The sequence below is a fragment of the Nipponia nippon genome, unplaced genomic scaffold (genome assembly GCF_047370975.1).
Source record: "Nipponia nippon isolate SJK-2023a ecotype South Korea unplaced genomic scaffold, ASM4737097v1 scaffold_2, whole genome shotgun sequence".
Lineage (NCBI taxonomy): Eukaryota > Metazoa > Chordata > Aves > Pelecaniformes > Threskiornithidae > Nipponia > Nipponia nippon.
The window spans coordinates 36,371,966-36,398,976 of record NW_028262336.1 but is presented as its reverse complement, the minus strand read 5'-3'; the positions used below and the strand labels follow the sequence as shown (position 1 = coordinate 36,398,976).

Sequence of the window (27,011 nt, the reverse complement as noted above, 5' to 3'; positions counted from 1 at the left end):
ATCTCCAGTGCTGTGTTTGGGGAGGAATGTAAGAAACAAGACGAAGAGGGATCCTTCTCCTGATGTGTCCTCCCACTGCCTTATAATCCCTGATCTGGGAATTTCCTCCCTTCAGGCTCACAATGCCTTGAAAGGCTGACCTCCCCCTGGGAAAATCCTCCCATGCCTGTGCCCATCTGGTTATCTTGTTTTCCTCCGTGCTGTGCTGAAAATCCAGCTCTTTCCAGTCTCCCTTGGTAGGCTGAGATCTCTGGAGCCCCTGCCCAAACTCCTGCTTTTCTCCCGATGATAAGCGTCTGCCTTCAATGGGGTCATACCCACCCCATGTGCCCCCTGCCTTGGCAGTGAACAACTGAGCAGGGTTTCTCACTCGCACTCTCTGGGTAATATTTTCATCAGACCTGTTATTTGACAGCTTTTCTACAGAGCAGCAGCAATGTCTTAGCGAGGCAAGGTACATGGCCTCCCACCCTCCCCCATGTATAGGCTCCTCACCCTGACAAATGGGGAGACTGGGGTGGGTTTTACCTGGTTTTGCTCTTAACAGATTCACTTGAGCTACTATTATTTCTTCTTCGAGACACTGCCTGTGAATATAATTGCAAAATACTGATTTCTTTGTTTCTTGGGCCTCCTTGTGCTGAGATGGCGTGCTGGCCACAGCAGCTCTTCTGGCAGGCTTTCTGCTTCTGATGTGTTCGAGAAAGGGTTTATTGTCAGCCTCCACATTGTTAGCAAGTAGCTCCTTGGATTTCTCTTCTGGGGTTGCCTTATTGTAGTCTTGCATCTAATTTGCCTAATTTCTGCATTTGATTTCTATTTTTTGAAGGGTGTCTGTTTGCTTTGAATTGCTCCATTGTGCTGCTGTTTAGCCACCTGTGGTATGTGTGTGTTTATTTTTTTATTTATTGTTGGTACACATTTACTCTGAGCTTCTAATGTGGTACCTTTAAACAGATTCCACTGTTGCAGGGCTCTTCAAGAAAAGCTTGGGCAGACATCACAGCAGACCAAGCTTTCCTGTTGAGCTCCATATATGGCTTAAAAAGTTAAGTCATGAAGAAGTTTTCAGCTGTCCTTGCAACCTGCAAACCCGGCCTTGACAAACCTTGCTCTGGATGAGTTCACTCGTCTGCCACGTAGCATCCTTCCATCCTCGTCCAGCAGCAGGAGGTGATTTAGGGGGCTGCATCTAGGGCCTTTGCCCACACATGCTCCAGAAGAAGCTGGCTGGTGTATCAGAGCAGGAATGGGGGTGTTCACAGATCTGTAGTCACAGATTTTCCAGCAATTCTTAATTTTTGCCTCTGTAGTACTGAGTCCTCTGTCCTTTAGTTCAGTCTGTGTTTCTGTCAAATTTATGAACAATCCTTCTCATAAAATCCCATGAACACAGACGTCCCTGAGGATGACAGTCTTTTGAAGACTCTGGTCCAGTTAGAAAAGTCCTGATTGTTTCCACAGCTTTTGGCCTTTTATACTTCCTCCTGGATTTGCCGATGCCGAGGGGTTAGACTTTTTTTTTTTAGGTAAATATGTATATTTTTGGTGGAACCTCAAGGTCATATTTGTATTCATGTCCTCCATTCAGAAGCTACTCTTTTCTGCCTTCCTTCCCTGGTAACTTTATATTGCTGTATATACAATCCTTGAGTCATGCAAAAGCTGTATTTTTAGAAAGTGCTGCTTAGCTCCTACCTAGGGGCGTACAGCCGTGAAGTTCAGCACTGCTTGGCTGGCCCTTCCCTGCTCTCCCTGCAGCCAGACCTTCACTCTCCATAGGTGAAATGCGTGGTCAGTCAGTAACCCCAACTGTTGGAAAAAAAAGTCGAACAGCTTAACTTTGGAGAGCCTTCCTCAAAGCACGTTGACAAAGCAAGTCAATAGCTGTTTGTTAGATTTTCTGGTCGTTTTGCTCACAAAATTCAACAGAAGTTGAAGCTTCCTACACAGCTTTTTTTCTTTCACCCCTTCACACAAAGAGAAATCCCTGTCAACATTTGCCCCCAGACAACACAGCCATTAGATGGAAAGACCCTGGGCATCATTTGCTCATCAGGAGGCTGCTGCAGTCCTTTGGCATGTGGGAGGTTTAATCCCGGGCAGCCTTCATGTGGCAAAGGCGCCCAGTGGAGTCCCCTTCTCCACAGGGGAGACAGGCAGAGCAAGCAGCACCACAAGTGGAAATGGGAAAGGATAAATAATTCATTTCCTGAAACCTGGACAACTGTTCCCATCCCGTGCCCACCTGCTGAAGGGATTTCTGTTTTCAAACACCAGCGGCGATGCAGTGAGTCCCTTCAGGGACGCCTGAAATGGTGACGAGTGCCCTGACTGGGAAAAGCGATGTTTAATCCCAGCACTCCCCCCCAGCAGCATCATTCTTCCAGCGCCTTTCTTCTCCTGTCCCTCAGCAGCACCTGAACTGTAGACAAATCCCTGCTTTGTTTTCCTAGTAGAAATAGTGCAAACATGTAAGGACACTTTATTTTCTCCATCTCCATCTTGAGGTGGTGGGAAAAAACAAATGAGTAAATGTTTACAGCTGCTCCAACCAGAGCAGAGTGAAAACCCAAAGGTGAACTTCTCTCTTACTCTCCCTGTATCAAGAATATGAACAGAGGGAGGTTTTCATTCCTGTGAAAAGTCTCCGATTATTCCTAGTGACTTGATTATTTTTTCAGAGCAAGAAAAAAACCCACTATTTTAAGACATCACTAGAGGAATGAATTTGACAAGTCTTTATCCAACTGAATGTTTAAATTTTGAAAGGAAAAAAAAATCCAGCATGACTGACACGGTCCTTTTAAAACACATAATATGCTGAACCTTACATGACACTTCCGTGGGTGTTTTAGTCTAAAAAGCTGTCTTTACATCCAAGGTAGCAAATGAACTGTATAAGGCAAGGGTTGTAGCTGTATGCATCCTCGCTGAGTAGTACTATAGGATTGTAAAACCTGACAAACTTGTTCTCTTAAAGCTCCGTGTCCTCAGGGAAGAGGCTGGTGTATTCTTGTTCTTTCAAGCACCTGAAAAGTTTGCTTTAGACTAACTATTGCCATTTATACTCTATGTTGCAGGCAGCTGATCCTTAAAGAGGTGAGGGGCTTCAAGAGGTGCTATGTGGGGAGCCAGTAGAGGTGAAGGATGACCTCTGGCTCTCACAGGAGCTCATCATCCTTCTCCTGTTGAGGAAACGTTTGCCTGATCGTTCCCCTCGAAGGTTAGGAGAGGGCTGGGGGTCGTGTAGCCAGTCCCATCCCAGCCTGCTGGTAGGGAGAGGTGAGAAAGTCAGTGGTGGGATTTTGATGGCCCTTAGGGCAGGAGTGAGGCGTGCCAGCAGCAGTGGGGGCTGCTTTATAGGACAGGCAGCATCCTTCAGCTCCAGCTGGAGACCTGTGGGGAAAGGGGAACTTCCTCTCGTTGCTCCAGAAGAGCAAAAATGTAAAATGCAGCAAGTAAAACGATGCCAGAAACACAGTGTTTCTTTTTTCAATGAGAAAATTGGCTTACTGCTGCTGCCCCATCCCATCTGGTGGTTTATGCACAGATGGGTAACCCCACTATTTTCTCATCTGGATTCAGCCACCAAAGAGTCACCTCTAACCTCTCCTCTTTTAGGAGGTCTTGTCTCCATGTGAGGTGTGTGAACTGCAGCTTTAAGGGCTGACAACTCATCACACATGATAGAGAGAGAGAACTGAGATGAAGGGGTCTGGCCACTTCAATGTCCACCCCTTCTCTGGGGAATGATCTCCGGCAGTCTCGGGGCCAGCCTCCTGCCCAGTTCGGTGCCATGTGCAGCCACGTTGCTCTTGCTTCAAGTATCCCAACGGTGGAGACCCTGCAGCTCCTATATCCTTTTCTATGCTATTCTTACCGCAGCCCATCTAGCCCACTGCCACATAAGCTCACATTCCTGTGCACCACTGAAATGCAGAACAGCTTATTCGTATCCCTTTATTGCTTTTTTTAATTGTTTGAAGGTCTTTATCAGGTGTTCCTCCCTAGCCTTCCATCTGTCTTTTCCTCTCTCTTCACTTTTTCTGGCCCTCTGGGTCATCCTCACCCTTCCTTGGGGGTCTCTCGTCAGTTGTTCAAGTCCTCCTTGAGGAGCAGTGCTAAAAACCCACCAACACCCTCTGGCTGAGACCATCCCTGTGCAGAGGAGAGCAGATGAGTCTGGTCATTTTTTCTAATCCATAAGAAAGAAACTGTGCACACCTCCCCCAGCCCTCCAATGAACTTGCCATGAGTAGCTGTTGTCATTTAATTTTCCTTTCCCTGAAATTCATGTTTATTTGGTTTTAATTTCAGGATGGCTACCAAGCTCCTTTCAGCACCAAATGAGAGAAACATAGGATACAGTAGCAGCTAGACTCACCTATTAATCAAATTAATGCGTCTTGGTGAACCAATTCAGAATACTGTGGTGCTGGCTCTTGTGATTTCGTAACCTCTCATGACATTCAGTATTTTTGTTAAAGCTCTGTTTTCCAGATTCATGTGATAGTAGGAGAAGCTGAGGTTTCACTTAGGCAGAATTAGCAATAAAGTATCTAGAGCACCTGGCTGTAGAGAGTAATTGGCGAATGGGACCCAAGTGCATCCTAAAGTCTCAGAAAACCAGAAGGCAAATAAAAAGCACCTGCAAACAACTGCTGTTGGCTGGCCTTGCTGGAAAGATGCTTGCAAGAAATGTGCTCGTCTGGCTGCTCCTGTGGACAGGAGCTGTTGAACGCCGATCCCAAGTTCTCCAAAATGCTGTCATGTTTTCTGGATAGCCCCTTGTGGGAAGCTGGGAGGGAGGTAGGAGAAGAGGTGTAAAGTGAGGCAAGAAATTATCACCCACAAAAGCTATGGAGTGGGAAACCTGGACCTCCAACCACCCAGGGCCAGTCATAATGAAAGTGCCCCCTGCTAAAAGGCTTTGAGGTGCTCTGCGTGTTACCAGATACCTTGACTTCAAATACCCGCGTGGGTTTTCCCAGCAATACCCCGCGTCCCAGCCAAGGGTGCTGGTCGGGAGGTGCCGGGGGGTGTCAGAACAGCCTAGGCTCAAGGGACACAGAGCTACCTGTGACGTTTGGGAGCACAAGGCCACTTCAGAGGCTCTGTCTTGGTGCCATTTCCCCTGTGCATCAGCCACGTCTGAAGTAAGACAGTGGCTGAATGAAGACAAAGGTGCAGAGTGAATAGGCAGCGGGTGTATTGCTCATGGAGGGGAACCAGTTTTTACCAATTTTCCGCTTTCTGTGATGAGGACCTGTTTCAGCCAACACTGCCAGGGTGCTCTCTCTTTGGTGGGAGTGCATGAAAAATACAATTTAATGCCACTATTGGCTGCTGTTCCTTCCCAAGGGGTCGTGTGGGGCAGGGGGCAGCAGCGTGAGCACCGTGGACACCTGTGAAGGCGCTGACTGAAGATGATACATAGAGGAGCAGTGAACTACACTGGGTGAAACTGTGACTGTTGCTTGCTATGGGCTGCCCATACGCAGTCCCCATCCCCTGAGAAACAACAGTGTTAAAATATGCCGCTAGACAAAATATGGCAGAAAACAGAGTTTTACAAACCTCTTGACATAAAAACTTTAAAAATAAGTGGGATATGGGGCAGTAAGAGAGACACCCAATAAACAGCTGGACATAAAGGCAGCTGCAAACTACCCACAAATAAAGGAAGCACTGAGGCTGACTGTGAGACTGGTGGAAGACTTCTGCCACCCTTGTCCTGCTGCGGAAACATTTTAAGTTGTTACCAGGAACAGTCTGCAAAGGCTCACACAAAGCCACCATCAGAAATAACTTGTACGCAGAGAGGAAAAAATTGCTTGAGAGTTCTTTTGGGAAGGATTAGGTTTAATATAATTGCCATTTATAAATTAATTTCACATCCTTTTGGAGCTTGGCCTACTAGCATTTCAAGGCTTGACTGGATCTGGCAGACAGGGTGGGCACTGGTTCCAGGGTCTGACTGCCAAGAAAAAGGAAAATATTAAGAGAAAAAATTGGCAATGAAAAAAAAAAAAAGGCCAGGGAAATACAGGGGAATGAGATTTAGTTTAGGAAAATTATTGTTCTCTGAGCCATGGACTGATTTTATGGCTGGCATATTAGTCACAGTCTTACATGAGCCTGGCCTTTGTAATCTGAAGAAAAACTGGTGGTGAACACAGCTCCCAACGCTTTAATAATTTTTAAATCCATGATTCTGTTATTTTTAATCATGGGGGTTTTTTATTTAAATTCATATTGAAGTCTATTGAAAGCAGTGGGGAGACTCCTCTCAGCTTCAACAACTTTGATTCAAGCCGTGTAAAAATAGATGCCACATGCCTCAAGACTTCTGCTGCAGTCTTGCCAACTGAGTCCAAGCAGCAAAGTAAGACCACGACTCTTCTGTTTCTTACACCCAGCATTTTAGGATTATGAGTTACTGGGGCCCAGCTGAAGCTTGCGTGACACCTCTAGTACTTTTGCCCAATGCTGGATTAGACCTGAGAGATCTGGGCTTGCTCCTGCCGTTCTCTATGGTGCTGAGCATATGCATCCCTTCTGCATTTCCCTGGGCTGGTTTAATAGCAGAGAGATGTTCCGCTGCCCAGAAGACATTTTGCACAGAGCTGTATAGTAGATGAACAGCTCATTTCCAAAACAAAAATGTACATGGTGAAAATAAAAATGCCCGGGACACATGGGAGAGGAGTGAACCCAGTGTGGAGCCCTGTTGCAAGGGCTGCTCCTCCTTTCAATGCAAGTCAAGCCATTGGTAAACCAGAAAGCACTGTAACAGAGGCCAGCCTGAGTCACGGAGCAGCTGCAAAGACCTCTCTGCAGACCCCGGCTTGGAAATCATCTCTGCTGGGACATGGGTGGACCAGGCCAGCTCTCCATCTTAGCACTTTTGGGGCATTTTGCGGTGCACGCTTTTAGTTACAATTGCATGAAGAAGCTGCCCTCCAGCACTGAGAGGACGCCGGCAGTTCGCATCCCAGGGTGGGCAGCACCTCACCACTGACCCTAGTGAGAGCGGTGGCGAAGTGGGAGCTTCTCCTGCCCGGAGCGAGGCGGCCGACATCCAGCACTGCGGGGCGAGGACTCGCTGGAGGGAAGGGGCCTGAGGCTAACGCCCAGCTATCAGGTAAAATCACAGACCAAGAGATCGGAGATGCAGACAGATTCAAGAAAAACTGTTGAAAACAGATTGTTAGTCAGCCTTATGGATCTCAGCGAAGGACATGTTTCTTACTGGAACAGAGCCATGATGTAGAAATAGACTGAAATCAAGAAAGAGGGTTGTAGCCGTAGGTTAGGCTGTATATTTAAACAATTTTGCTGTCGGACCATCTGGGCCTGGAGCTAAATTTACCTACAAATTATTTTCAGTGTTTCTACTTCTTGAGAGATGAAAGGTGTACTTGATACTTTATGCCAGGAGGAAAGATAAGATAAATGTCCTGGGTCAGATTTTCCTAGTGTCAGACCTGTGTGTGGTTTTGGACGCCTAATCTGTCCGCAGCACCTAACTTTAAGCCTAGGCCAGATGCTCTGTGCACCCAGAGCCCGTCCACAGCCAACACAAAACCCTGACTTGCATTCCTGCTCCCAGTAACTCCGTACAATGATTAGCAATGCAAATGCACTCACATCTTTTTCTGCTTTTATGTGGTTACTGATTTCTTTTTTGAACCATGGCTAAAGGAAGACTGTTTCCATGATGAAAATACTTATGGCGGATCCAGAAAGTCTAGTTTCTGACTCAGCTCCGTCAAATTTGCTTGGTGACTCCCGCGCACCTGGATCCCAGGAGAAAGCCTCAAACCCAGGTGAGGTCTGGCAGTCCCCTAGACATCAGTAAAGGTTTGGTGTGGGCCTCTGATGCCCCACATGGGTTGGGGACTGACAGATGCTGGGTGAGAAAGTTGTGTTTTGCAACTCTGCAACTTTTGCAACCCTGCAACTTTTGCAACCTCCCGCAACAAAATGAGGCACCTACATCTAGCCCTGGGTTGGCCACTGCTGTGAAAACAAGAGTCCACCGCCCCAAATTTTAGGTGCCTGAGTCACTCCTTTGGGGACTGGCTTACTGATTCCTCCTTTGAAAAGAAAATGGATGAGGATGGCTGTACCTCTTGCTGGTCAGGACTTAGACCTCCCCAGCTCTTGGGGGGTACCCCAGCACCTACAGTCCAGTACTGAATGTTCAGCAAGTCTCATTGGGCTCAGGGTAAACTAATCTCTCATCCTCTCCCTGTGTTGTTTCTCTTCTTAAGGTAATTTTCCCATTTAAATGATTTTGTGCAAATAGTTCCTTCAGTTTTCTTTAGAGACAGAAGTGTGAAAGTATCTACTGGACAATCAGACCCCAGAGCTGGGTTTTTTCTGGTCTTAAAACAAGAACGTTTATTAGCCTCCAATTACTGCCCGTCAACTTGGGAAAGGCTAAAAGTAATTATATTGGGGGATTAGAGAAATTAAGTCTCAAGAGACATGGGACCTTTCAGCTTTTTAATGCTGTTGATTGCATCTTTCTGTTCTGTGTGCCATAAAAGTAATAAAATTTAAATATTTTATAAAAGTGATCTGTGATGGGTGATGGTACGGAACTGATCTGGTGGTTTAGTTTAGCTATGCTTTTAAAATCCCCACAAGGAAAGTCTTAAATGCGTCCATCCATCCCACATTATGTATATATCATCTCAATCAGAAAGACTTTCTTGGTAATAAAGCTCCTCTGTCTAGCTAGTTGTGAGTGTGCTGCCTTCAGATGGTTTCTTTTTAACGGATGGCATGGAAAACTCTTCCAAGGCCAAAGTACATGAATAAGATTTATTAATCCTGTAGCCCCTGTCACTCATGATAATGCTAATAATCCATAAGCCTTACATCATGTCTAACATCCCATGTAACAAATGCATCTCTGGGAGATGAACAATAAATCCCATGTGCACTCTGCTCCCTCCTCTTCCACCTTGATGAGGAAGCCCCAGATTTGGTGCAGCTCTTTCCAGCTGCCCTGGTTCCTTCTTGTTTCCCGTGCTGGCAGCGGGCTGACACTGCCCCAGTCCTTCCCAGGGGACCCCTCCTCCGAAGCCATTAGTATTTGTCACTGTATTTGCAGTCAGGGTAGCGGTAGGCAAAACGGGAATCGCAAGACCGCAGAGGTTTCAGGAGCTCTGCCAGCTTTGCAACCGCCTCGTTGACACCCTGGTCATCGGTGAGGCCGTCGGCACAGTGCTGCAGGAAGCTGTCTATTTTCTCCTGCACGGGTTGCAGGAATTTCCCCTTCAGGAGCTTAGGCAAAAGCTCCTGACACACCATGACGAGGCTGTGCTTCTCTCTGATGGAGTTACAGGACACAAATGCAGACTGGCAGTCTACAGTCAAACAGCTAAATATATCTTTATACTCCTGCTGGCCGTCAATCATTTGGCTCCCTGTTAGAGACAATTAAACCAGTTGTTAGAAGCACGGTAGCGAAATCTTGAATAATTACATATGTCTGTACCTCTGTATCAATATGGGGTTTGTTACTATCTAAAGGATACGCCTATCTTTCACCATAAAGCACTCTGTGCTGTAGCTGTATATGGGCCAATTTTCTCACTCCTGAAATATATTTATTTTTCTGAATGACAGAGCTCTGCAGAACTGCCTGACAGAGGAAGTGGAGAGGAGTCTGTCGAGTCAAACTGATGCAGAAAAAGCGAGAAGAACTGGAGTGCTAACCTAAAATGTGGAGTTCCTACAAAAACTACCACAAATAGCCAAACCCATAATTTTTCCATGTTACCGAAAATCATTAAATTGCATCAACAGCTCATCTAGCTGGAGTCAAGTCAACCGTAATAGCTCTTGGGACAAGAAAAAGAAACCCAGTGGAAAATTCTCTGACAGCCGCTTCTGAATATTTGAGATTTAGTCAGCTGAATGTGTGAGCTGAGCAAAGGCCTTTTGAAAATTTGAATATTCAAAATGAAATTGTTAAATTAGTGGACGAATAGTCTTGGGCTAGCTCTGCTTCCAGGAGTAGACGAAAGTAACCTGTGAAAAGAGAACAGTAACTCTTGATTTTATGTAAAAATGACAAAAGGGGGATTTTGTTGTTATAATAGTGATTATTAGTTAATGTGATAAATGCACCTAAAGAGAGTCTGATTTGACCCGATACTTAAAATAAATGAAGTTATGAAATTTCTACTCGCAAATATTGACATTTGTGTGGCAAAAGTTTTAAAAGGGGTGATTTAGGGAGACTTCAAATGAGAGCATTCAGCACTGTGCATGTTGAATGCTGCTGCCAGACACGGAGGGGGCTGGGCAGGGCGTAAGCACCCATGGTCGGTCATCAAACCACTGACTGCACAAACAAAACGCCTGTCGCCTTCTGGACTCAGAGCCAGGATGGCAGGAGCTGCTGATGCTTTTGCTGTCGGTAAATCTCTCCATGAACTTTTCATTATTTAATTTAGCAAGTGATGTTTGGTTGATTAAAAAAAAAAATCAGCAGCAGAGACAAGCATATCTGGTGAAAGATTTGTTTCCCCTGCCTTGCTGAGCCCTCCTGCGACAGATGCGCAGCCATAGAGCCTGCTGAGTACCTTCCTCCTTGTCAATGATCCCCAACGTGCTGGCATCCCGGATGAACAGATGCCCGTTGCTAAACACACCGAAGGTGCCAGCATCCACGTGGGTGAAGTAGAAGAAATAGTTGAGGTCGTTGGTGCCCATGGAGCGGAGGACGGTGAGGAGCTGGAGGGCCAGGTCGGCAGCCACCTCGGGGGCCGCATCGTAGAAGTCACGCAGGGGCCGGGTGCTGGCGCTGACCACCAGCCGCCCGCAGGAGCCCAGGTACCGTGGGAAGGGCCATCCCTCCACGTCAGGGAAGATCTGCCGGAGAGAGCGGGAACAGGGGGATTGCCCCTGCCCTCTGGACACTGCGCTCTGCCCGTGGACCCATCTCCCTCCCAGAGGGCTTTCAAGTGCCCTGATTGGCTTCAAGCAGCAGCGCCAGTGTCATGGTTTGCTTTCTAAAGCAGCCCACAACCCTTCCTCACCCCAGCCTGCCCCAGCAGCTGGGGAAGGCGCTGCTCCGTCCTGGAGTAGCTATGCTGCTTCTTTTTTTTTTTTTTTTTCCTTTTTTTTAATTAAGGAAGAAGAATCTGATATTTCAAGACTTATTCCATGAGGGAGACTAACTTGGAAGTCCAAGATAATAATAGATTTCAAATTCATGAAAATTTTAGCCATAGAAGAGCTAATTTTAGGTGTCTTTATGGAGCCTTTGATAGGTCCCTCATGAGCACTGCATAGCTGAAGTCACAGCCTGGAGGTGAGGTGGGGCTAAAGCAGTTTTCGCTAATTTGTAAGAACTGCCTGGCTGTTTTGTAAGAGACTTTGCAGTCTGAGAGACAGAAGTGCTGGGTGTTTGCTACAGTGGGGACACCTGGGCTGGGCTCCCTGCATCACTGCAGGTCATGCTAGCAGCGCAGTTATCCCAGTTGGAAACCAAACCGCATGACTGCTGAGCCATGCCAACACACAGCTTTCTGCCATTTACATTATAACTTATCTGTCTCCCCAGTTATGAACCTGTCCAGTTTCATGTTTAAGGTTGCTTCTCTCTTCTGCTGTGAAGGCATTTTGGGTATCCATATAAAATCAAGCCATTTCTCTTCAGCATATTTTTCTCACCTCTTTAAGCTGCATTCCCATATCTTTACAGTGCTGAGAGCCGCAGCCTCGTGTCCTAGTGAGCCATGGCCAGGGTGGCTGAATTACCCCTGGGAGACTCCCAGAGTCTTCTCCCCTCCCAGAGTTTTCACCAACCACCTCTGCAAAGCTGCACTTTGCTATGGAGCTAGTTACCAGTGAGTGACATGTAAATGGAAAAAACAGCGCTGGCACATGGAGCCTGGGGAATCAGTGCTCCCCAAGTCCATGTCCAACCTCAATGCTGCATCTTGGTTCTCCCATGCTAAAGCATATTCTTTCTCTTTTATAAACAGTCTGTGATTTTAAGTAATATATTAGCAATGCAGACATAACACTGTGAAGTACTGGGGACATGTAAAACCCTGGCTTTCACAGTGTGCTAGTGCAATAACCTGTCTGGGTTCTGATTTATTTAAGGGGCTGGGCATCTGTATCTCTCCACAACTTCACAGGCTGATGCAAGGAGCACTGCAGGAGTCTGCCTTACTTCAGCCATCCGACCCCATAGAAGAAACTCACTTTATGAAGACTAGGGAGCTTGCCAAAGGGTAGGGCTGGGACTCCTCTGCAGCTGGGGACTGGTGAAAGTCTCATGCGAGGGTTCACTTGCAAGGGGCTACGGGGTGGTGTTTCAAGCTGGGGTGAAGTGGTACGTACCTGTAACAAGATGGGATGTGAATTCACTGACAGCGTGTACAGGAGGCGCAGTTTGTCCCGGTCGGTGAGGTGGTCCATGTAGATGCTGCCAGCATCTGGCACCTCAGCGTAGCGTCGCACTATCCTGTCCAGGAGACGCTGCGATGGGCAGCGCAGCATTGGGCTAGACAGGCCCTGGTGGGAGGGCAAAACACAACAAAGGTGTTTATTTTCCATCCTGAGATGTTGCAATGTGCTTGGCGCATGCCAGGGGTACGGGCACCTCTGTGCTGTGCCCACCGTGCCTCTGCTCCCTGCGGCACAGCTGTTGGTGGGTACAGGCACACGGGGGGATCTCTAAAGCAAACTCCTCCTAGGAAAAACCCCCATGCCATCCAAAAATGCCTGTTCACAACTCAGGTTTCCAAAATGGCACCCAGACTTCGCGGCACAGCTGCGGAGGCTGCAAACCCCATTTCCCCCCGACTGCGTGGCGCCACATTGCTCCGTGCCAGCAAGCCTCCTCCCTCGCCCGGGTTTCCAGCCCTGGCATCCCGGCTCGCTGGTGGAGGCCTCCCTGCCGTTAAGCTGGTGAGTCACTTCCCTCGTTAAATAAAGTCTTCGGATCACTTCACTGTTTGCTTAACCTACGAGCAGCTTTCTTGGAAATACTATTTGCTAAGGTCAGTAAACATGCTTTAAAAGTGTAAATAAACACTGTATATGGGTACAAGCACAGGATATATTCTCTCTCTGATAAACTTGTGCATTAGCTATCAAAACCAAATTTGAATAGCCTGTGCATATTTTTTGTAAAAACCAGCAACAAATAAAGAACTGTTGGACTAATGGAGTCAACCATCACTGTATTTCACCTTTCAGATTTGGAGGTTTGGCTTGTAAAATTGCACAAGAAATCTATGGCTGGGATAAATGGCATAGAAATTTATACCGTCATAGTCAAAAAAGACCTTTGTTTTGAAGTCAGTCTTCCTTAATAGCCAAGGAGAGTGGACGTATGGAGAGTTGCCCACAGTGGCACAGAAACGCTGCCCTGCCATGCCTCTGCTGGGGAAGGGAATCAGGTTTTTGCTAAGCCTTTGTCTTCCAAATGATCTGAGTAGCCAAACTGACTCTTTCGGGTTTTCTTTCTAATTTGATGACTGGGAAATACGCTTCAGAGGAAAGGGCACTGGAGCTCACATTGCTCCCTGCCATTCTTCACGCTGAGAGCAAAGATTTAACTCAGGATCTCCTCAAGTCATTTGGTAACTCTGAGGTAGGTCTCTCTCAGCCCTTCCTGTGCGAGCTGTTCATTTGGCATAAACCACTGAATTACCCAGCCACAACAAAGAAATGAAGAAACAAGGGAAGAAGAAGCGTGCCACTGTCCCGGGGGCAGGTGGAAAGGGGCAACTGGACTTCCCACGTCCCTTCCTCTGCCTCCCTGCCAGCCTCAGTGAGGTCCCAACCACTCTCTCCTTGGCCATCAGTTGCACGAAACAAGCCCTGAATGCCAACAGCTGGCCAAAACTACCTGAATAACTCAACTCCAACTGGAGTGTTGTTTCACAACAACTGAAGAACCATTTCTTTCCCCGAGAGAATAAAACATTTGTCAAAAATAATTGTCCCCAGTTCTAGTGATAGGTCTTTGTACACTCCTCTCCTCTGGTGTAGCCTTATCAAGAAAATTTTTTTTTTTCAACTAATTATCTAAAACTATAGAAGGAGCAGGGGGAAGGGAAGGTTATGGATTTCTGTCTCGCAGCACTTGCAGGCACGTTGTGGCTGACTCTGTCACTTTCCCTTTGGAGGAGAAGTGAGAAAAAATGAGCAGAAGAGAGCTGTGTTAAAGAGCTAAATGGTGCAGAAAGTCTCTTTCAGCTCGGCGTGTATGCAAATATTTGCAGCCAAAGTTAGAAAGCCTTGCTGTCTCCAGGACTTTGCAATGCAAAAGCTGAGACCCTTAAGAGTATACAGTAGGAACAGAAATCATGGTGGCAGAGTGCGTGAAAGTTGTAATTAGGATTTTTTCCAAGGTCAGAGCTCACCCTATTAACACAGACACGGACATGTGCTGCACGCAGTGGTCACGGCTGCTTGTTTCCCGAGGAACCATTTCAGGCATACCAGCAGCAGTGTGGGAGCGGAGGAGCAGGGCTGGGTGCTGCCATGTTATATCAACCATCAGTGCAGCTTCCTATGATTTAACGAAGCCCCGATACACCAAAGCTGGACAGTGGGGCCTTTTGATCTCGGCAGAGCTATTCAAACGTGTAAAGTTCAGCACCTGCTTGAGCGTTTTGGCAGAGCGGGGCCTCCCCTTCCAGCAGACTGATGGAAATGTCCCTACAGCAGAAAAGGAGCCCGAGTGTAAAACTGTCAGACAAAAACTGTCGATGGAAGAAAAATCTGAAGAACACATACTTGAAACACTGGAGATACTGATTTATCTGAAAATATCTTAAGTCCTTTGCAGTGTCTTATCACCCCAGAGAATAAGACCTGACAGACAGCCTGACGTATTGTTTGTGACTGATATGGAAAGCTTCTTATTTATTTTGATTAAACACCCACATTTTTATATCTGGTAGTAAGTAGATCCTGCAAAGCCTACCTCCACTCAGCTGTGATTTTTTTTTTTCTACTGCACAGTGTGTGATGCGTTTTAAACTCCCATGTATGCATATGTATGCGTATATAGTGTGGATGCACCCAGAACTGACCCTGATGTAAAGACAATCTCTGGAAGACAACTTCTCCTCGCTCTGCTTTCTCTTCAGCCAGCCCAAGGTGGCATAGCACAGATCAGGAGCACAGCCGCCTCCTGCCCCACGCGCCGCCGCCTGGGTGCAGCTTCACCAAATGACCAAGTTTGGGGTGGGATCCAGAAGGAAACATTTGGATATAGGTGTCAAAGCACCTGCAGCTCCTTGCCACTTTGTTCACCCCCAAAAGAGAGAAACTGAGGAGGCTCTGTGAAGCTATGGGGCTCGTCTGCACTGCAGGCACTGCTGCTATCTTCCTTTTCCAGTGGGAGGTCAGATGCGGTTGGCGCCAGCAGGTTTACCGAAGAACATCTCTGATGATGAGATGCAGGGTCAAAGAGGCAGCAGGTCTGGGAGGTGGCTCTGGGAGCCCAGTAATGCCCATCCTTCCCCAGGCTGGACCAGCTGCCAGATCAGCAAGCTGCTACCTATGCGCTGTGAGCAAAGTGATGCATACTGGCCACATAAGCACGGTGCCGGCACATCTGCCAAGGGTGGCAGAGGTGCTGGTTGATAGTTTCAACCAGTGCATCCTAGAGAGAGGGGAAAAGCATGTGGCGCAGTTTGAGGTGATGAGCTCCTGGGCGAAGCAGTGGGTGGCTGGGGCTACTGTGCAGGCTGAGCCCCAGCTAAACCCTGCTCATCTCCAAGGTGGGCCGGATTTTAACACTGAAGAATTTGCTGCATCCAATAAAGATTTTCATTATGGCGGGTGAAATAATCACTGTGGCAGGCAGCTCAGCTGATAGTTGGGTCAGGCAGGGCAGGCAGTGTAAAGTGAAAAAACATTACTTCATGGTCTGTCATTTTGATTCAAGCATGTTACAGGTTGTCGTAATTCTCTGCTCTATAAGACAAAATTATCTGAGCCCATTAGCTTTCCTCGGTGCTGCTATATAGGAAAAACTGTGGGGAGGGGAGTATAGACACAGGCTGACCACGGCTTTGTGAACCAGGGTGGGCATCATGATAGGCATCAACAGCAGTGTGCTGTTAAACACCTCTGAAAAGAGGGGGCAAAAAAAAGCCAGAAGAGCATTTGCAGTGGCATATGGTACCCCCAAGAAACTCCCCTCTGGTGGCTCGTGCTGGGTTACCAACACGGTTTTGCCCAGCCACCACTGCAGAGGGGCAGCAGCGCTGGGCTGGGGTGCAGGCAGAGGCGCTCCTGGGGCTTTCGGCCCTGAGGAGGGCAGGTGGGGTGGGCAGAGAGGAAGGGGATCCCCGGCTCTGCGGGGCCGGATGGCTTGGGGGGTCACCCCGTAACCTGTGGTGGCCCATACAACAGGGCTGGGGGCTGAGGAGGGTCTCACGTACAAACTCACACACACCGTGTGACTGAAATGTTGTTGCCACAGGCTGTTTTTCAATTCAGACTGCTGTGAGACCAGCAGCCATTTTGCAGAGCATGTGCCTGATCTTAAATAGTGATTGCTGCAGAAATTTGGAGGGGGGGCGGGTAGGCCCCAGGGCCTCTGGGTTCCTGTGCTCCTCTGTGTATTCAAGTCTATATCCTCTTAGCAGGGATTTACATCCAAGTTTAGGTTTCTCTGCTTGATTTACAGAACCAAAGAACAATGAAAACACGAGCGGAGCAATCCTGAGGCTGGTGTGCAAAGGTCTGGGCCTCCCTGCAGCCTCCTGTGCCCTCTCCAACTAAAAAACTGCAGGGGTTGCTGAAATGTCCCAGGGAGTTTGTCCCTGGGTGCATCCCCCCAGGGCGGCCCCCGAGCTCGCTTCAGAGGCGCCCTGGAGCCGGGGTCAGCTCTGCTTCCCACTGCTGCACAGGGAAGTTCAAGCACCTGGGAGAAACTGGATAGGTGCAAGGCCGGGGTGCCCCAGCCAGAGTCTCCACATGGTGCTGCATGTGCATGTGTGCGTGTGTGCATGCATATGTGTGTGTGTGTGTGTGTGTGTGTGTGTGTGCGCATGCATGTGTGTGCATGTGTACGCGACCCAGCCAGCTCAGCTAGGGATTCAGTTTCAGAGAGGACAGGGTAGGGAAAGCTGTATAGCTCATTAAGAGCCTTTTAAGGAGAAGGATTTGGGCTCAGCTAATGACTTAGCTGTGCAGCAGATCTGAGATACCACAGAGCTACATTTCTCCAGTTACTTTTTCACCCAGCAAATGGAAGTTTTAAGCTCTCAACTCCTCCTGTTTCACATAGCACTGCTGTGGAGGCAATACCGTTTTGGACAAACCCATTGGATGCTCCAGCAATGCCAGAGGGCCTGGCACCCTGCCTTGCCCTCCTGCAGCCCCCTGCAATGCTGCCTTGGGGGACAGTGATGGCCGGTGGGTGCCTGGGAAGCTGCTGCCTGCCGCCCTGGGAGGAGGTGTCCCTGCCCACAGCCCACAAGCTCAGGTGAGGGATGCTCTGAGGGGAAGTGATGCCTATCTGCCCCCTCTCTCTACCCCCTCTCCCAAGGTTACTCGACAAAGTACAGAGCAGCTTTGCTCCAAAGAATTTTTCCCTGCCTGGCATGTGTCATCCTGCACCTCACCCCCGTGGGAGGGAGGGTGCTGGCTTCAGGGCGACCTGCCATGTGGGGCTGTCAGTGACTCGGGTGAGTCTGCCTCGGAGCAGCTCAGGCACTAGCCGCAGCGCTGCTCCTGCTGCTGCAGCATGGGGTCTCCCACTCTCCCTCCTCAGGCGTGCTGCTCCATGGGGTAACAGAAGCAGAAAAACTAAAGCCCCATATCTTTAGCACTCAGCAAAGATGAGCAGATGCGGCAGCGTGCAGGCAGGAGGAAGCAGTTGCCTTTATAGAAAAAAAAAGGAAGTGCCTTTTTCACAGCCACATCTCTCTTGGAAGTGGGGAGAAGTACCGGAACAATCCTTCTTTGCCTCTCAAGGTCTTGTTTAGAGTATATCCAGCCTCCACCCTGGTCCTTGCCATTGGATATCGCAATGCTTTGCTGTTGTTTGGATGGGTTGGGGGGATGTGTATGCATTTAGGGAGGGGACTTTTCCTCTCAGATGCAAGCCAGATGCTGCAAAACACACTAGTGTGCCCGTTGGCTGTCCCTGGCTGGCCGTAGTATCCGTCGGCGCAGGCAGCCCTCAGATACCAGCTCTCCTCTGGACCCTGCCCACTCTGCCCCTCCGGCCCTGCCTGTGCGTCCCTCTCCCCGCGCCACCCGTCTGCCTGGTGGCAGTGACCCCCCCCTGCAGCGCGTCTGTCCTGGCTTCTCCTGTGACACCCCAGGACTGCAACAGAAAGGGCAGCGCGCTTCTTAGTGCCTGAGATCATTTGCTGTAGATGGCAGGTGGATGAGGAATCAAGGCTCCGACTCTGACCGCCCGTGTCGCTCACATTGAAACATGATGGAAAACTAGAAAAAAACTGGCAGAAATATCCCTGCTCGAGCTGTCGCCGTGTTTGTGTGCATGGCCGTATGTTATCACTGTGCCCGAAGCCATCGGGCGCTGTGGCTTTCCATGGGCCTACAGCCTCAGCCTGCATGAGGAGGTGGGAGCCGGTGCCCTCCTGGCCGGGGCCGAGCCCCAGCCCTGGCCAGGGTGTGCTGCAGTGTTACCTATGGCTGTGGGGCTTGGCCCCGGGCCATGGCGCTTTTCTTCCCATTGGAGCCTTCATTTTGCTTCTCCTTTGTGGTGGGCAGGCTTGGCTGGGGGAACATGGGGCTGCCCCCTCTCCACCAGCCAGGGCAGGAGAGAGGGCCAGCTATCGCCCAGAATCACCCTTCACTCAGCAAGTTGCAGCCATGTCTCCTTTGGACCCTTTTTCCCCCCCGCAAAACCACGCAGCACCCCCCGGGGCTCCCTCTGCCCACTCCCCCCGCCGGTGTGGGGCACAGGGGCCACGGGGCACGGACCTGGACCAGGTCGGGGGTGAGGCGCTTGGCCCGCAGCCACTTCTGGAAGCGGTGTGTGCGGCGCAGGGCGCGCTCCAGGCTGCAGGTCTTCGTCTTCAACAGGGAGGTGCAGATGCGCTTGTCGGCCCGGTCGTGCCGGTACTTGGAGGTCAGCCGGGTGATGTCAACCAGTCGCCAGCTCTTGGCATCATCAGTGTAGTTGCCTGAGTAGCTGAGCAGGTAGCTGGGGGGCAGCTTTAAATGAGAAGAAAGCCAGGTGTCAAACCTGCCAAACCAAAACGAGAGCCCCACGGAGAGCGGGTTAACAAGCCACACGGACACCCGCACAGCACCAGCACCACCGCGGTTGCTTCATCACACACCGGCCCCAGGGACTTTCTGCCATCGTGCGGCAAAGGCTGAGCGGCCATGGGCAGGCGGCCCCGGGCGCCGGGGTGAGGCGAGTGGGCTGAAGACATCAGCCAAGGAAACGTGCTTTGGAAAAAATGTCCATCTTTCCTTCCCACTTAAACCATCCCTTGTCATGAACAGTGCCATGGGGCCGGAGGTGAAACGCTCAAACGGGGTCTTTTGGGCCATGTAGAGAGAGGCAGGGAAGGGAGAGGGCTGCAGGGTCTTGGTTTGTGGGGAATCCCTAGAGTTTTAAAATTTGTTTAATGCCAGAGAAAGGGGCCCAAAAAAAGGATTACTCAACATTTTAAGGGACCCTGCAAAATAAAGCCTCCTGACAATAAATGTATTTGGGAATACCAAAACGATCTTTTGTTTTGAGGTGGTGGCCTTACTCAGTACTGGGGTCGACAGGCCCCCCCTCAATGTCACTGGCTGTATTTCAGCAGCCGGGATGAGTGACCTCCCCAGGCAGCGGCAGAGTTTGGGGTGTGATGGGGGCACGGGGGGCCCTGGGCGTGTGGCACCACTGTAGCCATGGAGACCTTGCACTGGTTTGCTCCCCCTACACAGGCACAGGAGGGGAGCATATGGGCCGGGTAATTAGGCTGTGACGATTTTTTTTTGTTTCAGCAGCCCCCTCAGCCCTGCCCACACACGCATCGCAGCGGCAGGAGCTGAGGAGCGCGGTGCCTGTTTTGTGAGCATGTCTGTAACCTGCTCTGGGAAAGTGGCTGAACTCTGACCTTTGGTTTGGCCAACATCACGCATTCGCTGCCTCTAAAACCTCATGCCTTAACCTCCTTGCCTATGTGTGCAAGAAAGCACGTTCTAATTTAATCTCACCATAAATTAAAGCTGATAGCTCAGAAGTGAAAAAGGAGAGGCAAGAGGTTCCCTGCAGGATCAGCTAGCTGGGGTTGGATGAAAAGACATTAACATATCTGAAAGCTGAAGCCGATCTTTCCTTTTGACTTCCAGTTGGGAAATCAGCACAGAGAAATTTTGGGGGGATTAATTTCCTCTGATTTCAGGCAAATAACCAATTCAGCAATGCTAGCCACCCTCCATGATCAGAGACCGACCGGCCTCCTCCCCACGATCCCTCTTGAAGGCAGTGCCTAGCTCCCCTTCCCCACCACAGACCCTGTGCAGCTCAGCTCTGGGGCACACACGGATGCCCGGAGCTGGGGAAAGCCAGTCTCCCTGAGATGCTAGTGCTTGTCGTGCTTTGGCTTTCGGCTCTAGCCATGTGCCTCCTTCAAAAAATTTGCTGTGGAGAAGCAGGATGACCAGAAGTGGAGAAGCCTGGCCCCTTGCATGAGCAGGTTGGGGGGTTCAGGCATTTTGGTCATTTGGGTGTTTTGCCCAATATGAACTTGAAGCTTCCCTACGATTAGGGCATCTGACATGAAAATAAATATCTTGTTTGGTTTTGGGGTTTTTTTGGTCTGGTTTTGAGCTAGGACTAGAGAGCAGAGAATAACTGCTATGTCTCACTGTGATTTGTTGTGCATCACGACCCCTCCCAGTGCCTAATCTGCAAAGCAGGCACAGCGTGCCAGGCACGTACAGGGAAGAGATGGCTGTGGGCTGGGTTTCTCTTTCTTTTTTTTTTTTTAAGTAAGTTAAGAACAAATGTGCCTTCTGATTTGGCTCAAGCGTGTGTGCTCAGGGGAGCTCACGTCAGGCAGATACCAGGAAAGTGTCGCCTCCAGCATGCAAGCAGCGCACGGATGTGTGAAATCCAGGGCTGAGCGTTAATTTGAGCGTGGATGGAACGATTTCCTCCCCAGAGCTCCTGGGGGAGAGCCACGCGGGCCTGGGAACCCGGCATGGGCCGCAGCAATTCTGTATTTGGCATCATTTCTGGGCAGCGCAGCACTGGCCTGGCACACTTGCTAGATACTTTCAAGATTCATCATCAAGTTGTGCTGTAAGAATAATTCACTCTCGTATGAAGCCTTTTAGCTAAGGGCCTGAATGTGCATTAATTAAGACTTTCAGTAAAATCTGTGTGAATAACTGAGTCACAGATTACAGATTTTAGATCAACCTAGAACTAAATGCTGAAGAAAATCAAACTTGTTTTTCTTTTTTCTTGGATGAAATGAACTATTTTGTTTCAGCCAAAATAATTTTGCTTGCATTTGGAGTTTTACATTTTTTTAAAAATTAAATGAGTGAAGTCTTAAAACGAAAAATAAAGAAATGCCGTATAAAAACCCGTCAAATTGAAGCATTCCAGCTTTTTCAGACTTCCTTCCCCTTACTTTTGGCCAAAGCTCATCACCAGCATTGGCACAAGTCCACAAATAGTTTCGGTCAGCTCAGTTTCACAGTGTTTTGAAAATCTAATATTTTACGAAAACTTTTGCTGCGCTCTGCTCTCAGGACAGTTGGTATTCTCATTTACAGATGGATAAAGTTGGGCAAAGATAAGGGAAGTAAAGAACATTAGAGCGCAAGATGAGTCACCAGCCGTTCTGGGAACAAAACCCACATCTTCTTACTCGTTAGTGGAGTGTGAATGAATGTCACAGTGCCCGGAAATGATGGAGAATTAATGAAGCATGTTCTAATGAGGATTAACACAGAGCAACACCAAGTGCCATCCACCTTTGTGAACATGTGAAAAGGTACACGGGGGTGGATCAAAGAGCATAAGTGCCACTGAAATTTCCCCTGTTTAACCTTCCACTTGCCAAAAAATCCCGGCTGTTCAAGAAATCAAGTGGGAGAACAAGTTTAACCCCTGCAAAGAAAAGCCCGAAGCTGACTGACTGCTCAGGAAAACATTTTTAAAAGTTACCCTTTCCAAAGCGCTCAGAGCAGAACTGTATGTTATCACTTATTTGTGTGCCGCACTGCTTGTGGGAAGCTGACTGCATGCTCGCAGGAGAGAAAAAAAAGTCTCTGGCTTAGGAAGCCCCCCTACCTTCCCTGAGGCAGAAGCATCATGCTCCCACATGTTTGCAGCTCTGCACTCCTGGACCCCTCTTGGACCCTCTGCACACCCGCACCCCTTTCCTGCTGTCCCCTGGAGGAAAGCCAGCATGGGGGCCTCCTGCTTTCGCTCACGTAGCACCTCATTCCCGCGCAACGGTGCAGCATGCAGCTGGCCACCGGCCAGCCAGAGGCAGTTGCTTGCTGCAGAAGGCAACTACTATTTTCGGCAGGGCTGAAGGAAGCTGCACAGCCCCAACCTCCCCAGCAGCTAAGTGGGAGTAACCGAAATGGTGCACCTGCGACAAGCTGCACGTGCGGCAGCTGCTTTGCACCCGTCAGCAGGTCCCTAAAAACCCTTCACAGGCGAGTGGCAAAGGGGCCGTAGCAGGTTGGGTCATGGGGTAGGAGCCAGCTCCCGTGCCACCCTGCTGCAGAGAATAAAATGTAGGGCAGCCATACCCCGAATGCACCCCCAGCCCCTGCAGACCCACACCAGCCCATGTCAGCAGCCAGCTGAACACACTGCAAATCCATCCTGCTTTTTGGGACAGGAGCCTGGGCTGGGAGAAACCCAGCACTGCTGGCCTGGCCCTTCTTAATGCCTCTGCGCCTTACCTACTGCACGTCCTGGCGTCGCCCTCGGCACGAGCTGGGTGAGACAGAAAGCCAAGAGGGCAAAGCGCTGAGTGCTGGGACCCTCGGTGTGCCATGGCAAGGGGTGCCCTGCCGTAGCAAAGCCACAAGCTGCCTTTTTCCAGTGGCAGTAAGGGAAGGATGGATGTTTGGTATTACAAGTCCATCCCAGACAAACCATTATGGTTTTACTATGCTACATTTTATAGGATAGTTTAAGATAAAAATGGTGATTTGTCCAATATTATACTACTTACATTATAGCATTAAAAATACAATTTTACTATAATCATTTCTTATCCCCCAGGCTTTTATATCTATAAAAGAAAGTGCATATGGCTCTATAAATCATATCAGACCCAATAAAACCTTCCTCTGCCAAGCACTGCCTTTAACTTTCTCCTCAAACACACTGGCAACATTTTCCCTGCTGTCGTCAGATATGCTCTGCTTTTGAGCCTAAAACTGATTGGATCAGTCTGACGACCGCTTGGACAGCGTACGTCTCATTGACTTTGAGGCAGATGCAATTTCTGCCTCTGCCTTCAAGTTCTCATAGAAACCTCCCAAAAGCATGCTAATAATTTAGCCCCATCTATTTTCGAGCGCGTTGGTAACCTGATGTGCAAAAGTCCTCGTGCCTCAGGTGGGTTTAGATCGCTTTTGATCTTAGTTAATACGCACGTGAAATTCAGCACATTAGTGGTGGTGTACCTGGTACAAAATTATATAGCATGTTTATAGGTTTGTAGTTAATATAGTCTGTTGGGATCATACAAAGCTAAACTTCCTTTCCCTTTACTCAATTGCTTATAATAAAGTGTTTCCAGTACATCTAAACAAGTGGACTTCTTCCTTCCCTCTTCCCTTCCCCCATCACTGCCTTGAATTGTTTCGGAGCCACTCTCTATGCAGAAAGTTGTGCATTTTACTCTTGCTTTCAAATTATAATTCAGGGCTGAAGTCTGATCATGTTTGTGTGGCTTTAAAAGAAAAGAGACAAAGCAGCAGCTTATAGACATTAATTAAAATACTAGGCGCTGTAATGGCAACCGGGTGCTAAGTTACTCTTTGCATTGTCATTCATTAAAATACTTGGAAATACTAACAGACAACTTTCAAGTTACTATGCAGAATGCTTTAAAAATTACTGTGCTGAGTTTCTGACCTTATTTCTTCTTTAAAGAATTTCTTGCAAATGGATGTCCCAATGCAGGCGTTGCATTTATCAAGTCCCAGGAAAGTCCGGCCAAAACTGTAGCTAGGTTTGATGTGGGGCGCAGACGGAGAAGCTGTTGCTGCTGTGGAAGGGTTACAGCTCAGAGCCAAAACCAGGAGGAGCATCAATGAATCTGCAACTCTGGAGCAAAGGCAACATATCCAGCGCCCCATCTACAGTAGTGGAGAGCTCTGCCTTTTGCAAGTTACCCCTCTCTACGCTTTCAGTCTCTTTTTGATGACCTCAGCCTGCAGCGGTGAGCCCCAAAACACGGCAAGACGTACTGGGTGCAGGAGACCCTGCTGCAGTCCCCATCCTGCCAGCTGGTCACTGGCTCTATTGGCTTGAAGTTTGGGTGGGAAAGATATGATGTAGGGTGGGGAGAAGGAAATACATGGAGGATGCAGATAACTTGGGTTGCCATGGTTACCTTTCCTTTACTTGGTGCAGCTGCTTCAGCCCCTGCTGACCCTCCCATCAGCCGACTTGGAAACAACACGAAGAAGTGCTCATCTGCACTTTTGTGCAGACAAATGAAGGATATCCTGTCGCTGGAGCAAAGGCCATATGCAGGACACTTAGTAAAAACTGGTTTGGAAGGAATAATAGTGTGGCAGAAATGCACATTTTACCAGAAGCCAAACCCTTAGCGTTGCTTTATTCCTGGAGATTTGCGATGGCGCATCACTTGACTTCTCGGATGCTTTCTCGGCTCAGTTTCCCCTTCTCACAGAGGTGCTGAAAAGACTGTCAGGTGGAATCATCACCATTTTGATTCTTGAAAATAGCATTGTTTAAAAGCAATTGCACTGCAGTGTTTCATGCCATGGAAAGCAGGATAGCCCGAAGCTTTCCAAAACACCCAGTTGATGTAACAACTTGGCCTCTAAGCCGCTCTTGAAAAATGGGGCTTTTCAGCAAGACTTGTGTGCTTTTGAATACCTTTTTCTGATGGTCCTGGCACTAGAAAGAAGCTAGAGAAAGGGATGGGGGCTAACGCGGGAGCTTGCCAGAGGTTTCAAATGCACTTAGAAACTACTGTGATCACATCTAAAAGCTGTTCTCATTAGGCCAAAGACTTGAAAGTTACGGAAACTGCTGGCTACCTGTCCTGGCATGGATGCTGGGCGCAGGACTATGCCTCTGCTGGTCCTGGAGCAGCTGGGGTGCAGGCATGGGTCCTGGCAGGCTGCTGCAGCAGCTGCCCGAGGCTGGGAAAGCAGACTTTGACGAGGCGTCCCTTGTTGTACCTTGGTCCCAGACAGCAGAGCACGTAGTGGCTGCTGCGGTGGCACCGGGCTTTGCTCCTCTCCCTTCCCCCATTGTCATGTTTTGATTGACGTGGGAGGCTCTCCTGGGCTGTATCTCACCACGGGAGCAGCGAGGAGCAGACTGAGGCTTTGGAGACTTGTCATCCCCCCAGCTGAACCACTCACGCCATGTGGGCAAGCCATTTCCTAGCACAATTTTTAAAGGAAAAAAAGGTGCACTGTAGCCATCCTTTATTATGCCCTCCAGCGTTTAACCGCAGCCTGATGGGACTAAGGGAGGCGTCAGCCTCAGGGATGTGTGCGCTGGGCTCTGCAATCACCCCTCGCTTTCCGGAGGGGCTACAGGAGGAGGGCGATCCTAACAGCGCAAGGCAGCTTTTTCAAGCACAGACGCTCATTAGTTGTGGCACTTGGGAGATCTGGGGTCTCTCCTCGACTCTGTACCCTTGTGGGGGGTTGCTTCATCTCCTGGTGCGTCCCTATGCACAAAATGGAGACAGTGACATTTAGGGTTTGTCTACAGGGTGCAGCACAGACAGGCGAGGATAACGAGCCCTGCTGAGAGGGAAGGGGGATGTAATGAACCCTGCTGGCGCTGCAAACCAGGGGGGCTGGGCGGTGCTGGTACGCCAGCGAGCACATTCAGCGCACAGCTCTGCATTGTGCCATGTTCACATTTGGCCTTATACTCCAGTATAAAGCTCTTTGAAATATGCTAGTGGAAACAGCCATACCAGAGCTAAACACCAGTATTAACTGCTTCCCACATCCAGAAGTTTATCCCTGGCATTTCCTATTGCCGGTACATTGCTCCTTTCCCCTCTGCAGAAATCAGCCCTTCCCACTGCTTCCTGCCAGTAGCTCTGCAACACTGGCCGTGTTCACGTTGCTCCCTGCCCAGCTATTCCCTGGATGGCACCAAAATTAAATGCCAGCAATCTGTCTTTATCTTCATTACGTAATATATAAAATACATATCCTTCAGTTTCTTTAATAATTTAATTGCCTGCCTTCGGTCTTCAATTTTCTGCTGTAATTTTAAGAGCAGAGACCCAGGCTCCCAACTCCTGGTGCCGCAGCCCACACTGCCCCACAGCGACCCATGGAAAGGGGAGGGCTTCAGCCTCTGGGGCTGGTAACTGGGCCTTTCCCATGGCAAACCCCATGGTCTGGCATGAAAAACCACTACATGGATAGCAGGGTTTCTGTTGTATTAACGATGCCTTGATGGCTGTGTTGTTCTTGGACTTCTGCATAGTTTAGGCACATGTAAAGCAATGTTAATCTTTCCCTAGGAACAGCACCTGTAATTGTGTTTTCTTACAGTGTACCACACCTGCATAACCTTGAAGTGTTATAAAAGCAACTTTTTGTTCAAAGAGTGGGAGCTGGTCTGTCATACCCACCTCAAGCTTGCTGCTGGCGTTTGCACTTGCCTCAGGGTCTGAGCCCCCTTGTTCCCTCAAGCATTTTTTCTCAGGCTGAGCTGTCCCCAAACACAGATGATGTGTGTAGGAAACACTCAGTCATACTCACAGCACTGAAAACAAAGCTTGCAAATGAGTACATATACCTCTGAGCTA

General features: G+C 49.0%; 1 protein-coding gene across 1 annotated transcript; it reads right to left on the bottom strand.

Annotated features, from left to right (window-relative positions):
- Window positions 1-8,821: 8,821 nt before the first annotated feature.
- On the bottom strand, window positions 8,822-24,501 carry DIPK2B (divergent protein kinase domain 2B). Its single transcript, XM_009474333.2, has 5 exons — window positions 24,107-24,501; window positions 18,967-19,231; window positions 12,379-12,552; window positions 10,608-10,896; window positions 8,822-9,443 (listed from the first exon to the last, which is right to left on the bottom strand). Exons 1-5 carry the CDS (start codon window positions 24,328-24,330, stop codon window positions 9,103-9,105), a joined length of 1,293 nt encoding a protein of 430 aa, XP_009472608.1. The 5' UTR covers window positions 24,331-24,501; the 3' UTR covers window positions 8,822-9,102.
- Window positions 24,502-27,011: the final 2,510 nt, after the last annotated feature.

What these genes read in the sequence shown, in the direction of transcription:
- DIPK2B (XM_009474333.2), bottom strand. Translation starts at nt 24,330, where the DNA reads ATGGGGCGCTGGATATGTTGCCTTTGCTCCAGAGTTGCAGATTCATTG. An exon ending in TTCTTTAAAGAAGAAATAAG is followed by an intron (nt 19,232 to 24,106) that starts GTCAGAAACTCA and finishes TTGGTTTGGCAG; the next exon opens with GTTTGACACCTGGCTTTCTT. An exon ending in GATCATTGACAAGGAGGAAG is followed by an intron (nt 9,444 to 10,607) that starts GTACTCAGCAGG and finishes TGTCTCTAACAG; the next exon opens with GGAGCCAAATGATTGACGGC.